General features: G+C 41.1%; 1 protein-coding gene across 1 annotated transcript in view; it reads right to left on the reverse strand.

Annotated features, from left to right (window-relative positions):
• Positions 1 to 17,378, reverse strand: part of GPR158 (G protein-coupled receptor 158) — a 409,668-nt gene that overhangs the window by 311,649 nt on the left and 80,641 nt on the right. The window contains exon 2 of the mRNA XM_040434051.1: positions 15,990 to 16,095. Coding sequence (XP_040289985.1) covers positions 15,990 to 16,095 — 106 coding nt within the window. The remainder of the gene's footprint in view (positions 1 to 15,989; positions 16,096 to 17,378) is intronic.

Here is a 17,378-nt window from a genome sequence, read left to right on the forward strand (position 1 = left end):
TAAGTGATAAATGGTGGAATTAAAAGAACTGCACTTTTATTATATCTTTACTTGATTATACAGTATATATATGCAGCAATCACAATTTTCCATGCTGCTCATCGCTGTAAGAAATTGTAGAGTTAACACATTTTATTATGTCTTAAAAGATTTATTTTCATTGTGTGCTGCATAGACTGGGGTTAGGTTCATCTCATTATCATCATGGGCAGGATTACAATGAAATGTAATACCTCTGTTATAAAGTTGGAAGCAGATAACACAGGACAGAATCATGCCATTGACACACCTCCCCCCCCCCTCCCTAGACAGTGACTACTTCACAGAGCATGCCCACAACTCTATTCTACATAAGTCAATTTCTGACCTATATGTTTTTTCAATTTTTTTATATTGTCTTATTTTGGGCAATATTGGCAGGGAAATTGTGTGTCCCATGACGGTTTACGTTTTGCATTATATTGGATGCATGCCAGACTGGTGAGATTTCCTGGAATCTCTACATTATTTATTCAAACACTGGAGCATGATTATTATAACCATCATGGTATTTCCTCTTTTTGCCCTACTTGTGTTGGTTTTCTTGAGCAGGTGTATTATATTTTATAATAGCAATGTCCTTTCATGCAGGATGCTTATACACATCTCCTTTACACTGCAGAAGTAATGCATTACTATGACCTTGCAAAGGACATTGATCTAGATTTACACATTCAGATCCTGTCCAGGGAATTATTCTGCTGCATGATCTATTATCTGTCCTATAATTTGAATGCTGTGGGATATTATATTTTCTTTTCCCGATAAAGGACCACAAATATAATACAATACTACTATAATACGGTATAATACTGTATAGACCAACTTTATATCCCCACTGAGCATTGATGACTTTCTCTGTCTTACAATGCATATGTGGAAATATTGCTGAGTGCAGTGTAAGTGAGACTCCTAGGTAAGATGGATCTTAACATATTCACAGATATAGCAGAGTCCAGTTGGCCATTTGTATATCATGATAACTCTCTGCTTAAAGGGGTTATCCCATGACTAATGTAAAAAATGAAAATCAGACATCGTATTGTACATGACAACAGCTTTCTAACTAAGCTAGAACCAGCCCTGTACCTCACATGGATCCAGAGATCTCCTCATGAATTGCTCTGCTAGATTTATAACAAGCCGGCAGCTCATGGGCAGTGTCTTCTCTGCTTCATCTAAGGGGGCGTGTCCATGCTCTGCCTATCACAGCTCAGGAGGCAGTTGAAGGATGAAACGGAGCATGTGCGGCCATCTCAATGAGCAGGACAAAGAAATAAAAAAAAACAGCAGGTGGCGCTATACAGATACATTTTATTGAATTACTCAGTAGCTATAAAACATATTTATTTATATGTAGTTGCAAGAGAATTCAAATCCAGGTGCTGGTTTCAAAACTGTAGAATATTTTCGTGGAACAACCCCTTTAAAGTGACACACATAACCATAAATATGCATTCTTACATATTACAGGGGTTGTCCGAGCTTTTTCGATCAATGACCTATCCTCAGAATAGGTCATCAATATCAGACCAGCGGGGGTCTGACACCCGGCACCACCGCCGATCAGCTGTATGAGGAGACGGCGCACGCAGTGTGCACGTGCCGTCTTCTTTCTATCTTCCTGTCCACGGCTGCTGTCCCATAGACATACAGCATCAAGCAGGAAGAGGGAAGGGAGATGGCACGTGCACACTGTGCGCGCAGTCTCCTTGTACAGCCGATCGGCGGTGGTGCCGGGTGTCAGACCCCTGCTGATCTGATATTGATGACCTATCTTGAGGATAGGTCATCAATAGAAAAAGCTTGGACAACCTCTATAATAACCTATTTGTGAATATTATATTCATTTGTTTAGAATAAAATGGGTAGATATTAGATAATTTTCTATTCTACTTTTTGTCCTAGCTCTTTATGTTCCTTTGTTTGGACTTTTAGCAGGGCAAACAGTCTTACTTAAAGGTCTTATCCGAGATTTTGATACTGATGACCTTTCTTCAGTATACGTCATAAATATCAGATCGGTGGGAGTCCAAGTCCCGCACCAGTGCTGATCAGCTGTTCAAAGAGGCCACGGTACTCTGTGAGCACTTAGGCCTATTCCTATGTCAACGACGTCGCTGTACCTTGGTCAAAAAGCCTAGGTGAAACTCAGTCCCATTCAAGTGAATAGGCCTGAGCTGCAATACCAAGCACAGCCACTATACAATGTACAGCGCTGTGCTTGGTAAGCTGTGAGGAGACCACAGCAATCACTGAAGCTCCTGTAAGTGCAGCAGCCTCTTTAAACAATTGCAAATTTCCAAGTTTTAATTTCTCTACTTCTATAATACATAGTAATACCTCCAAAAATAGTTATTACTTTACATTCCCCATATGTCTACTTCATGTTTGGATAATTTTGGAAATAATATTTTATTTATTGGGGACGTTACAAGGCTTAGAAGTTTAGAAGCAAATCTTGACATTTTTCAGAAATGTTCAAAAACCCAATTTTTAGGGACCAGTTCAGGTCTGAAGTCACTTTGTGAGGCTTACATAGTAGAAACCACCCAAAAATGACCCCATCTAAGAAACTACACCCCTCAAGGTATTAAAAACTGATTTTACAAACTTTGTTAACCCTTTAGGTGTTCCACAAGAATTAATGGAAAATAGAGATACAATTTAAAAATTTCACTTTTTTGGCAGATTTTCCATTTTAATAATTTTTTTCCAGTTACAAAGCAAGGGTTAACAGCCAAACCAAACTCAAAATTTATGGCCCTGATTCTGTAGTTTACAGAAACACCCCATATGTGGTCGTAAACTACTGTACGGGCACACGGCAGGGCGCAGAATGAAAGGAATGCCATACGGTTTTTGGAAGGCAGATTTTGCTGGACTGGTTTTTTTGACACCATGTCCCATTTGAAGCCCCCCTGATGCACCCCTAGAGTAGAAACTCAAAAAAAGTGGCCCCATTTTAGAAACTACGGGATAGGGTGGCAGCATTGTTGGTACTAGTTTAGGGTACATATGATTTTTGGTTGCTCTATATTACACTTTTTGTGAGGCAAGATAACAAGAAATAGCTGTTTTTATTTTTTGTTATTTACAACATTCATCTGACAGGTTAGATCATGTGATATTTTTATAGACCAGGTTGTATACTTTTTTTTTATTTATGTAAGTTTTAGACAATGATTTCTTTTTTTAAGCAAAAAAAAATCATGTTTTAGTTTTTCCATAGTCTGAGAGCCATAATTTTTTCATTTTTTGGGCGATTACCTTGGGTAGGGCATGATTTTTGCGGGATGATATGACGGTTTTATTGGCACTATTTTGGGGTGCATATGACTTTTTGATCACTTGCTAGTACACTTTTTGTGATGTAAGGTGACAAAAAATGGTTTATTTAGCACAGTTTTTATTTTTTATTTTTTACAGTGTTCATCTGAGGGGTTAGATCATGTGATATTTTTATAGAGCCGGTCGATATGAACACGGCGATACCAAATATGTATACTTATTTTTTATTTATGTAAGTTTTACACAATAACAGCTTTTTTAAAACAAAAAAAATGATGTTTTAGTGTCTCCATATTCTGAGCCATAGTTTTTTTATTTTTTGGGCGATTGTCTCAGGTAGGGGCTCATTTTTTGCGGGATGAGGTGACGATTAGATAAGTACTAGTTTGGTGGGCCAACGCCTTTTTGATCGCTTTCTATTGTACTTTTTGTGATGTAAGGTGACAAAAAAATGGTTTATTTAGCACAGTTTTTATTTTTTATCTTTTACGGTGTTCATCTGAGGGGTTAGGTCATGTGATATGTTTATAGAGCCGGTCGATCCGTACCAATTTTTTTTAACTTTATTTGGGGAAAATGACGTTTTTGTTTATTTTTACTTGAAAAACTTAATTATTTTTAAAAATTTTCACTTTATTTTTTGTCCCACTTTGGGACTATAACTTTTGGGGGTCAAATCCTTTTACAATGCATTCCAATACTTCTGTATTGGAATGCATTTTCTGTATGAGTAATACTGTGTGTTAATTACTCATACAGCTTCCGGCCTGTGAGATCCAGGGGGCTGGATCTCACAGGCTCGTCACCGGAAGGCAGCGCGATGCCTTCCTTAGGCATCGCGCTGCCTTCCATGCCATCGGGTCCCCCCTACAGCCGCATGGGGACCCGATGGCACCGCCACACGCCGCCGCAAACCTCAGGTAAAGCCGCAAACCGCAGGTCATGGGATCCCCCCGCGCATTTAGCCAAGGTGCATGCTCAATGATTTGAGCAGTCACCGGGTTCCGATCACCGCTGCCCGGTAAATACACATGACGTACCGGTACGTCATAGGTCCTTAAGAACTCGGGAACCATGCCGTACCGGTACGTCATGGGTCCTTAAGGGGTTAAAGGTCTGCGCATGCGCAGACCGGAAGGACGAATCCAGCATTCCGGTATTTTGAATGCCGGATCCGGCACTAATACATTCCTACGGAAAAAATTGACGGATCCGGCATTCAGGCAAGTCTTCAGTTTTTTTCGCCGGAGATAAAACCGTAGCATGCTAGGGTTTTCTCTTTTGCCTGATCAGTCAAAATTACTGAACTGAAGACATCCTGATGCATCCTGAACGGATTAGGCCTCTTTCACACTTGCGTTGTTGGGATCCGGCGTGCACTTCCGTTGCCGGAGGTGCCCGCCGGATCCGGAAAAACGCAAGTGTACTGAAAGCATTTGAAGACGGAGCCGTCTTCAAAATGCTTTCAGTGTTACTATGGCAGCCAGGATGCTATTAAAGTCCTGGTTGCCATAGTAGGAGCGGGGAGCGGGGGAGCGGTATACTTACAGTCCGTGCGGCTCCCGGGGCGCTCCAGAATGACGTCAGAGCGCCCCATGCGCATGGATGACGTGATCCATGTGATCACGTGATCCATGCGCTTGGGGCGCCCTGACGTCACTCTGGAGCGCCCGAGGAGCCGCACAGACGGTAAGTATACCGCTCCCCCGCTCCCCGCTACACTTTACCATGGCTGCCAGGACTTTAGCGTCCTTGCAGCCATGGTAACCACTCTGAAAAAGCTAAATGTCGGGTCCGGCAATGCGCCGAAACGACGTTTAGCTTAAGGCCGGATCCGGATCAATGCCTTTCAATGGGCCTTAATCCCGGATCCGGCCTTGCGGCAAGTCTTCAGGATTTTTGGCCGGAGCAAAAAGCGCAGCATGCTGCGGTATTTTCTCCGGCCAAAAAACGTTCTGTTCCGGAACTGAAGACATCCTGATGCATCCTGAACGGATTTCTCTCTATTCAGAATGCATTAGGATAAAACTGATCAGGATTCTTCCGGCATAGAGCCCCGACGACGGAACTCTATGCCGGAAGAAAAGAACGCAGGTGTGAAAGAGCCCTTACTCTCCATTCAGAATGCATGGAGATATTCCTGATCAGTTCTTTTGCGGTATAGAGCCCCTGTGACGGAACTCTATGCGGGAAAAGAAAAACGCTAATGTGAAAGTAGCCTAAGAATGTTTTGGCCACGTCTAATGTTTTTGCTATCTCTCTGATGGGTTTGTTGTGTTTTTTCAGCCTAATGATGGCTTGCTTCACTGATAGTGACAGCTCTTTGGATCTCATCTCGAGAGTTGACAGCAACAGATTCCAAATGCAAATAGCACACTTGAAATGAACTCTGGACCTTTTATCTGCTCATTGTAATTGGGATAATGAGGGAATAACACACACCTGGCCATGGAACAGCCGAGAAGACAATTGTCCTATTACTTTTGGTTCTTTAACAAGTGGGAGGCACATTTGCAAACTGTTGTAATTCCTACACCGTTTACCTGATTTGGATGTAAATACCCTCAAATTAGCTGCAGTTAAAGCACATCTTGTTTTATTTCAAATCCATTGTGGTGGTGTATAGAGCCAAAAATGGTACAATTGTGTCGGTGTCCCAATATTTATGGACCTGACTGTGCATACTATATGGTTGTTAATGCAACAATACAGCGCTATTTATACTGAAATCTTTGCAGTTTTGATCTGAACCCTTTTGCCTTGGGATTGACAAATCCCATCTGCAGCTTTGGAATTTCACGTGGCGTGTTATATATATTGGAGTGTCTCCTATAGGGGTGGTTTACATGCATACTATATGATGGCACTGAAATCTGGTCGGGATGAAGGGAAGGTCTTCTTAAAGATATGGAAGGAGATATATCAAGTTCACTGAAAAAGAATAGTGGCCCCAGCAACTTACAAATTTTCATGCAAAGCCCTATTTTGCACAAAAATATGAGACTTTTAACCCTTTAAGTCCATGCTCACTACGTTTGTAAAAAGCTGGAGGTGCATAGGTGGGAGGGGGCAGGGCGTGCATTGCCCGACACATTTAAAATCACTCGCGCCAGTTTTCTAGTGCAAGTGACAACTTAAACCTATAGCAGCTCCTAGCCGGTGTAGATTTCAGATCTTGGTGCACGGATCGGCGCGCGCCTCTTTATAATTACCACCCCCGTCAGTCTTGATAAATCTCCCTGATAGACGTTTGCAGAGGTTTAATTGTAATTTTCTTGACCTTTTGTCCTTTTTTGCTCTAGAAATGTCCATCTATTCCTTAGCTCTAATCAACACAATCAATTGCTGTACTTTATTGATCGATTAAAACATCTATCCTAAAGAAGACCTATCACCTCTCCAGACATGTCTGTTTTAGTATCTGATAGCATTCCCGATGTAATGGCAAACTGGAGCATCTATTCTTATGACTCAAGGTTCTGCCATTCCTTCATTATTCCTACTAGAATTTTATGAATGAACTGCTAGAAGTCGGCAATAAAGGCCCATTTTGGGGTTACTGGTTGGGAGTGGGTCACTGCACAGTCTGACACTATCCAGTGCAGTCAGTATCAGTACTCCTCCCCCAACTGGTGACACTAAAATGGACCTTTATTGCAGATTGTTAGCAATTCTAGAAGGAATAATAGACAATTAGTACAACATAACGTCATAAGAACAGTCATCGAGTCATAAAAACCAGAATTATTACAATGGGAAAGCTAGTAGTCGCCAAAACAGACATGTCAGGGGAGGTGAAAGGTCCTCTTTAATGGTGTGCAGACACTCACTTATTACATCCCATAGTGATTTAATGCAAATTTGTGCACACACCCAACGTGCCTTCACAGAATTAAGCCACAAAACCCCCATCAACCAAAAGTTGTACAGGAATTTTTTTAATTGAAGCTCAAAAATATTAAGGCTACAGACACACAGCCGCAGTTGCAGAAAAGTCATGCAAACAAAAAATATGTGCAAGATGTCTCCAACTTGCTGAAACTATTTTAGAACGGGGATTTGGCTATGAAAACAAAGCCTGCTGCAAGTGAGTTACATGTCGCGAGCAGCTTACATTAAAGTCAATGGATTAAAAGTCATACGCGACATGCGACACAAAATCCAGAAGGTTGAATTTTACGCAGTCACAGCATGCTGCATGTTCCACTGCGGCACCATTGACATACATTATATGAAATGTTGTGCAACACATGTTGTCGTATAGCCATACCCTAAAAGATGCAGAGAAAAAGGGAGTCCTATGAACCATGGAAGACCACCAAAAGTGTCACCACTAGATAAAGGCTTAGTCTGGGTGCTGAATCTCCTTGAAAAAAAAAAACAGTCCTGTATAGAGACTCATAGGCAATGTTTCATGGGAAATGAATATTCAAAGAGGTTTCTCCCAAGAAATAGAACCATCTTGCCAGAGCCACCCCTCGGAAATGATGGCTCCCTATGTGTCACGATTTAAATTTCCAACAAGCCTTGGGATTTGACAAAGGAATATAGCCAGGCCAGATATCCATCCATAGACAGCTGTTTCAGGGGGCTTTCCCTTGTAGGATTCTGTCTGGCTCAGTTTAATATCTGGCCTGGCTATATTCCCTTGTCAAATCCCAAGGCTTGTTGGGAAGTTGGATCTTGACTCATAGGGAACCACTGCCAACCGCTAGATTAAGAAAATGATGCTCTATTTGTGATTCACATGTGAAGGAGTCATGTTTCTGCTATGGGATGTATAGGGTTATAATGGCTGAACAGCTTCTCCCTAGTGGCAATATGGTTGACAGGGTAGTCTGAGACTGTGCTAGTGTCTGCAATTACATCAGCACAGCTGGGAGAATGGAGACTAGGGGAGTAATTTTTACATACCCACCAAAGTCTTAAAGGGGTTTTCCTATGATTTATGTAAAACATGAAAACCTATAGTACATATAGTCCATGACAACCTCTTTCTAACAAAGCTAGAACCAGCCCTGTACCTCACATGGATACAGAGATCTCCTCATTCATTGCTCCAATTGTTCTGGTAGATTTATTTCAGACTGGTAGCTTAGGGGGCGTGTCATTTCTCAGTCTGCGTCAGTTGAAGTATGGAACTGAGCATGTGCATCCACCTCAGTGAGGTGGAGAGAGAAATTAGAAAAAAAAGCAAACAGCAGGTGGCGCTATACAGATAGATTTCATTGAATAACTCAGTGGCTATACTAAATTTATAATTATGCAATTAATAAAGTATTGAGGTCCAGGTGCTGGAAAAATGTAGAATATTTTTCATGGGGCAACCCCCCTAAATGCTATAGGCATACAGAAGACCATTCTCACAAGCAACATTTAACACCTAATCCCCAGGATAGGGGAGATATATACTGTATGATTACTGGGGGTCTAACTGCTGAGAATCCTAAGAACTACTGAGTGTCTTGTGTGAATGGAGTTTTCTATGGGACTGTGATAGATTGTGAGTGCTGTACTGAGCAACCCCATTTAGAGAGTGAATAGAGCAGTGGTCATGCTCCTTTCATGATGGAGACTCGAGCGAGAACTCCTGATCTTGAGATTGGTTGGTGTCCAAGGGGTTGGATATCCAGCGCAATCATACATTTACTGCCTATCCTGTGAATAGACATAATTCCCAACTTTTGTAAAGCACAAAGAGGGATAATACATATTTTCATACTAGGACACTCCTCTAACTTAGCCCAAAATATAGCTACACACACCCAATCCAACCTAGTCCCCTCAATGCCCCCAAATAGTAATTATTTCCCCTTTATGCCACCACACAGTAGTTATGCCCACATAGTGCATCGTCACAGTCATTATGCCCATACTGTGCCCAGTCACAGTAGCAGTGCATACACTGTGCCCCTCACAGTAGCAATGCCCACGTTGCGCTCCTCACAGTAGCAATGGCCACATTGTGCCTCCTTCACAGTAATGCCCACATTGTGCCCTCACAGTAGTTGTTTCCACATGTGCCAACTTCTCAGTAGTTATGCCCACATGGTGCCCCTCATAGTAATATTGTCAACACTGTGCCCCTCACAGTAGCAATGCCCACATTGTGCCCCTGACAGTAGCAATGTCCACCTTGTGCCCCCTCACCATAGTTATGCCCACCTATGCACCCTTTTCAGTAATTATGCCCACTTGAGCCCTGTCACAGTAGTTATACCCATATGTGCCCTCTTCACAGTAGTAATGACGAGATATGTGCCCCATTCACAGTAGTTATTCCCAGATATGCCCCATTCCCAGTAGTTATGCCCAGATGTTCCCCCTTCACAGTATTTATGCCCAGATGTGCCCCTTTCACAGTAGTTATTCCCAGATATGTACCTTTTTTGTAGTGCCCTGGAGTAGGGGTACTTTAAAGTTTGGATGTTTGTGCACATTTTCCCCTATTTCCCCTATGCAAAATCATCAACTCCTTACTTTATTTCACTTTAAAGGGTTAACTTGTACTGATGTATACTGTTTAATACTGTGGAACTGCATTTTATATGTTTGTTGTGTTATATATCCTGTTCATTTGGACATCACTGTGGAAAGGGTTAATGAATACTGATAGACTTTTGGGACATTGTAGCTAATAATGAAAAGCTAATAATTCTCCACAGTTACCATAAGCGTTAGAAAGATGTATGTTTTGGATAGAAAAGGTTCGACTTGTCTACCACCAAAACCGACAGACTGACCTTTTTAATGCCTGGTTTAGCTCTGTTATTATGTCTGAGGACTTGTTTTTGTCTGCTTTGTCATTCCGATTAGCTATTATTGAAGTTCTAAAGCAAGTCTATGAGAGACGGAAATTGTAACTTTGTATCTGTTTAGGCTGAGTTTCTCCACACCACCCCTCCCACTAGAAGGTTCTAGTTCAGCTAGAAACTGTATATAAGGAGAGCAGTCAGAGCCCCTAGTGTTCTGCAGTTAGGGTTCAGTGCTTAGAAGAAGAGACTCTGCCAGACTACTTAAGTGACCAGAAAAAGATGCTGAGACGGGGATATTGCCACAGACCCTGGATCACTAGCCTTTGGCCAGGATACCAGCCATCTGAGAATAAGAGGGACGGATAGCTTAGGTCTTTCCTCAGCACCAAGCCTTCTGTCAGGGAGGAAACTGGAGAAGGCAGCTCAGTGCCTTGCCTGTATTGTTTTGTAATTGAGTTAGAAGAAGCTCACTGGTTTACTGCAGACCCTGACTCTGTGGACTTATTTCCCATTGGGGTGGGATCTTACAGTCCCTTCCGGAGAGCAGCAACATGTAGTGACACCTTGACAGTGTCCGGGGGACCCAGCAAAGGGGCCACCTCAATCCCGGCAACTGCAACTTCACAGTAGTTATGGCCAGATTTGTGCCCCCTTCACAGTAAGAAAAAAAAACTGTAAATACTCACCTAGCTCCTTCGATGATCATCACAGGTCACTCTGCGCTCCTCCGCAGCAGGCATGATACTGTCACACATCCCACTGCTGGGCTGTGTATGAGGAACACAGGGGCTGATTCCTGGGCTTGCAGTGCTCCTCCAACAGTGGGAAAGTGGGATGTCTGACCGCATCCTGCTTGCTGCGCTGGCAGATAAGCTGAATGTTGAAGCAGGGTATGGATGGTTCCCTGCTTCACCATTATTGGCAACTGTCTCTGCATCCTATGAGAGCAAGACATACGGTACCACAGCCATGGGAAAGCCACTGAACTCGAGGACTGTCCCGCAGGGATCTGGGATGGTTGGGAGGTATGGAATAGATAATAAATGTTGATTGTGGTTTGACTCCTTTAATTTGGGGGGGTTACCCAATGATCATGTTTTGCATGTACAATTTTTGCAATTATATATCACTTGAACACAATCAATCTTCTAGGATGAAGCCTATGAGAAATAAATGCATGACTAATGATGGCTTTCAGTACGACATTGTAGTCAGGCATTGTAGTCACAGGCAGGAATGATAGATAACTGCTATTTATTTTCCTCCTATGTTTGTGAGTCATTTGATTAATTCAGTCAAGCTTAATTCTTAAATTGGTTCTGACCTTATTTTGCTGAATGAACAGACAATTCTGCGCATTATGATGTTTCCCTATAGCATGAGAAATGTGTTTCCATGGCAACGTGTCCCAGGTACGATGATTCCATAACCTTGGTTACACATGGCTTCGTATCCAAGCTATTGATATTTGCCTGGTTATACAAGGTGATATTGACTATCGGATTGTCTTAAAATGTCTATAGCTTTATAAATAAAATAAAACAATAAATAAAAAAAAGCCTGCGATCTCAGCATTCAGTGTGACACAAACAGAAACGGAAATTATTTTAATCATATAGACATATTAATTAATATATTAATATTAAAGAAGTTGTCAAGAATTGAGAAAACATGGCTGCTTTCTTTAAAGAGGAGCTGTCACCTCTCCTGAAATGTCTGTTGTAGTAACTGCTTGCATCCCCCATGTAATAACAATTCTGGAGCATCTAGTCTTATGTCTGCATGTTGTACCATTCCTTTATTATTTCTACTAGAAGATATGAATTAATTGCTAGCAATTTGCAAAGAATTGGACACAAAATGGACACATGGACCAAACATTTATCCGTCACAGACATCTTCACTGATGATCCTCTGACCATCTTGTCACTGGTGTGAAAGATACCTAGCTTCATGTCCATGTAATGGAGTATATTCAGACCATGGTCTTGTTACCAGTGGGGTACCTCAGGGATCTGTTCTGGGACCCATATTGTTTAATATCTTTATCAGCGAAATTGCAGAAGGCCTCGATGGTAAGGTGTGTCTTTTTGCTGATGACACAAAGATTTGTAACAGGGTTGATGTTCCTGGAGGGATACACCAAATGGAAAAAAAATTAGGAAAACTAGAGGAATGGTCAAAAATCTGGCAACTAAAATTTTATGTTGATAAGTGCAAGATAATGCACCTGGGGCGTAAAAACCCAAGAGCAGAATATACAATCAGTGATACAGTCCTAACCTCAGTATCTGAGGAAAGGGATTTAGGGGTCATTATTTCAGAAGACTTAAAGGTAGGCAGACAATGTCATAGAGCAGCAGGAAATGCTAGCAGAATGCTTGGGTGTATAGGGAGAGAAATTACCAGTAGAAAGAGGGAGGTGCTCATGCCGCTCTACAGAGCACTAGTGAGACCTCATTTGGAGTATTGTGCTCAGTACTGGAGACCATATCTCCAGAAGGATATTGATACTTTGGAGAGAGTTCAGAGAAGAGCTACTAAACTGGTACATGGATTGCAGGATAAAACTTACCAGGAAAGATTAAAGGACCTTAACATGTATAGCTTGGAAGAAAGACGAGACAGAGGGGATATGATAGAAACTTTTAAATACAAAAAGGGAATCAACAAGGTAAAAGAGGAGAGAATATTTAAAAGAAGAAAAACTGCTACAAGAGGACATAGTTTTAAATTAGAGGGGCAAAGGTTTAAAAGTAATATCAGGAAGTATTACTTTACTGAGAGAGTAGTGGATGCATGGAATAGCCTTCCTGCAGAAGTGGTAGCTGCAAATACAGTGAAGGAGTTTAAGCATGCATGGGATAGGCATAAGGCCATCCTTCATATAAGATAGGGCCAGGGGCTATCCATAGTATTCAGTATATTGGGCAGACTAGATGGGCCAAATGGTTCTTATCTGCCGACACATTCGATGTTTCTATGTTTCTATATGTGTTTTCAAACATTTTCATTGACTGGTGATGAAGGGGTTCAGTAATTGGCTCTGCTTTTTTATTATAAACTTGCTTTTATTAATATTATTTATTTAGTGTTACTGCTTTTCATAATGTTACTACATGAATTGCACTCATATCCTATCCAATCTCTGTCCCCAGGGCACTTAGGGCACATTTATTAAGACCGACACTGCTGGCGGTGGATCGATGAAGTTATGTAGAGGCGCCGACTACCGCCGCTTCTAAATGTAAGATAGCTTCCTTGCTGTCCTACATTTAGACCATTTTGTATGCCTAAAACAGGCTTAGAAAATGGTAAATGAGATGGGCCTCCCGGCCTGTCCCCTTCCCCGTTCTCACCACGCCCACTTTTTGAGACCTGGCGAGAGCAGGGAGAAGTCGCAGATTACGGCGCAACTAATAATCTGTGCCTAATTCAGGCTACTTTCACACTTGCGCTTTCCCTTTCTGCTATTAAGATCAGTCATAAGATCTCAATAGAGGGGGAAAATATTTCCGTTTTGTGCCCATCCATTGTCAATTGGGACAAAACTGAATGCATTCCATTCCTTTGGTTGCGTCCCCATCGCAGACGGAATAACGCTGCAAGCAGCGTTTTTCTGTCCGTGACGTGGTGGGAGCAAGAAGGATCCATCTTGACACACAATGTAAGTCAATGGGGACGGATCTGTTTTCTCTGACACGATAGAAAACGGATCCGTCCCCCATGGACTTTCAATGGAGTTCATGATGGATCCTTCTTAGCTATTTTAAATATATTGCAACGGGATCCATTCATAACAGATGCAGGCGGTTGTATTATCAGAACAGAAGCGTTTTTGTTGATCCATGATGGATCCAGCAAAAACGCTGGTGTGAATGTAGCCTCAGGGGTATTTCAGCTTGATAAATAACCCCCTTAGGCCTCTTTCACATGGGCGTTCCAGATTTGCTACGGATGCGTCGCGTGTGCATTGCAGGAAAACCATGCGAGTAGGCATGCAATTGCAGTCAGTTTCGCCCAGTGTGAAAGGGGCCTTAGTGTCTCACTTCCCTAAATCAAGCATGCTCACATACGCTATTGAGAATTTTATAGGAAATTACTAGACTTACTGTTTATTTGTATGGAAAATGCTGGTGAAAATTAGATCATTTAGAAGTAAACAACAGATAGACACCACTCTGATACAAGCGTAATAAAACTGTGACATAAGGCAATAATGGCAACCACTGAGCCACTTATCAGGCCATCTTAAAACACATTTTGCTGTAAAAAATGTGCATGGACCTGGTTGATAATCTTTTTTTTAAGTATTCAGAGGAGTACTTGGACTGATCAGAGCAAATGATTCAGAGGTCGGACCTCCACCAGTCAAATACTAATGACCTATCCAGAGGAACCCTTTTAAAGAGGTTTTTCATGCTACTAATATTGATGACCAATCTTCTGGAAGGTCATTAATATCTGATCTGAGAGGGTCTGACACCCCGCACCCCCACCAGTCAGCTGTTCCCTGCAGCCTCTGGTGCTACAACTGGCACCTTGAATGGACCAGGAAGCACAGCTCCATTCAAAGTGTAGTGGCCATGCTTGGTTATTGCAGGTCAGCTCCCTTTAAATTCAGTGGGAGCTGAGCTGCAGTAACTCAGCATGGCCACTACACTTTGAATGGAGCTGTGCTTCCTGTAGAATTCACAGTGCTAGTTTCAGGGCACGGGGCTACAGGGGACAGCTGATCAGTGGGGGTGTGGAGTTTTGGACCATCACTGATCGTATATTAATGACTTATCCATAGGATAGGTCATCAATATCGGGAGCCTAGAAAATACCACACCAAATGTATTACACATTAAGGGATATGTGATAAATTGCATGTAAATTATGGCAACAGAGATTCCTGCACGATTGACTTAAAAAAAAAAATCGCCTGATAAATCTTGCTTACTGAATCCACCAACATGTATCAAAGCCATTCCATGCCCATAAAAGTCTCAGCACAGACAGAACACTATGCTTTGTATTTTATTATAGTATGAGGCATGTGAACTAGTCTCTTATTTACACCTATTAGAAGAAGATACAAGAGACCCTTTAGTATACATGAAAAATTTTAATTTTTTTAGCACATGTAACTTGCATATTTGGGGTCTTTTCCTTCCGTTTATATAATTTCCATAAATGTTAAAGGAGTTTTCCATGCTTATAAAAAATACACAAACACATAACCGTACATAGCATGATGTCTGAATGCTCACCTTCATAGCACAAAAGTAGTTATTTTTAATTTTCGTTATCTTGCCCAGATCTGTGATGCACCTATGTTTTGATGACACTAGGGCTTTCTATGGGTGGGATTACCAATGTGAAGGATTGCAGTTCCCATTGTTTCTCTCCCCTGCCATGGATATTGCTTTTATTTATCACTGCCTGCATATACAATACACAGGGGAGGGCTGTCTGCCCTGCTATTCTTTTGCTCACTGAATCATTGCATTTTTTGCACCATTAGAAGTGATGGAATATTGCTAATATATATGAACATTTCATGATCAGTGGTAGTCCATCTGCCCCTACCAATATCCAGAATGAAGAACTATGGCTCTTTCACAGTTTTTTCCATCCAACCCTATACAAGGAAATGGTGCTGCGTTAAAATTCCCTGCACTCAGGGACTTCAAAGTGAAGAATGCCTCATCCTATAATACAATACAGGGTGGCTGGGATTTACTGTACTCAGGGCAAAGGAACTGCCAAAGAGACTTCTCCCTCTTCGTTCTCTGGGTCCACATTCAGACCCTATTGATCATGCAGTGATGCCATATACTTTCTTTATCAGGAAATACCCGTTTAAATTTTTAAGATGATCTTGACAAGCAGCATACATGTCTTTACGTTTGTTCTTACCTTTGAGCTGTTATGTTGACATCGGTGAGTGCCAGAAAACCATCCATCATTTGAGCATTGATCGATGTCTGTTTTCTGAAGATTGACATCCACTTTGAGTACTCCCCTGCAAAATTAAAATATATGAACCTTAAAAACTATCCAGCTGTATAAATTATAGTGTCCATTTAAGATAAGGCTACATTACAGCATGATGCAATGTTCTCACCGTGACTGCCTATGGGATAACCCAAGCCAATGACATCATTCGCTAGGCAATGTACGCAACTCTGTTATGAATGGACACTATGGCCTGTTGTATAATGTATCCCAACAGTATTCCATTGAACCCAGTGAGTTATAATAGGGAATGGATCATTAAGGTTCCACTGTGGCATTTGTCACTGACATCAAGAATAGTACTGCATGTTGTGCTCTTCTTGCTGCCAAACGAGGCTTGGAGGACAGTGTGAACAGAGCCTAATATTGAAGGATCCATTTATCAATCACATATGATTGCACAACCATTTAGTCTAGGTCTACACTGTAGATCTTGCCTGGCATGAGTGCCATTAAAATCCCAGAATGAATGCAACTTCGATGTTTCTCTTTGGCAATTAAGGTTACGTTGATTTTGTGATCACTGCAAAAGTCCAACAGAATGTTCAGAAAAGGCCTCCTGCAACCATGATAGCTGCAGGGAAAGATTGAGGTCTGATTGTGGTCATAATAATGCCGCGATTTCATTACAATTTCCAGGTGGTTAAATGATGTCATCTAGCATTAGCCTAAAATGGCACTGCTATCAAACATCAAAATTAAAAAGAAGTTATAAAAAGACAATATAGCAATGCACATCTTATTATAAATAATGATACAAATTATTATTATTATTATTATTACAACATAATTATCCACAAGGGTACAGTCTTATTAGAATTAAATCTGAATCGATTCCCTTAGCAAGAAGCAATATCACTTCACAACAATTTTCATCTTAATGTAGGAGAATTCTATAATACTAGTTATTGCAAAAATCATATGTTTATTATAAGCTATATTACATTATCTGAGCTGTAAAAGCAAAAGCAAATCTGAAAATAAGAATACCATGTTATCCTCTCCTCAAGGGACACTAACATGTAAATTGTATATAAAATATCTACTAATTAAATTTAGAATTTTATTGTGGACAATTTTGAGGATCACTTAAAATTAATAACATTCCTTAAGAGATTTCAATCCAATGTCATACCTATACCAGTCTGTCAGGAACATGGATAAGATTAACATTTCTTTGCATATTTATAGTACTTTATCTAATATAATGAAAATTAAAATTTTGAAAGAGTTGTCTTAAATAAATTGGATGACCCACTTTTAAAAAGCAGCTGGCCTGGATATCAACTG

Source organism: Bufo bufo, chromosome 5 (assembly GCF_905171765.1).
Source record: "Bufo bufo chromosome 5, aBufBuf1.1, whole genome shotgun sequence".
In the NCBI taxonomy this organism is placed as follows: Eukaryota; Metazoa; Chordata; class Amphibia; order Anura; family Bufonidae; genus Bufo; species Bufo bufo.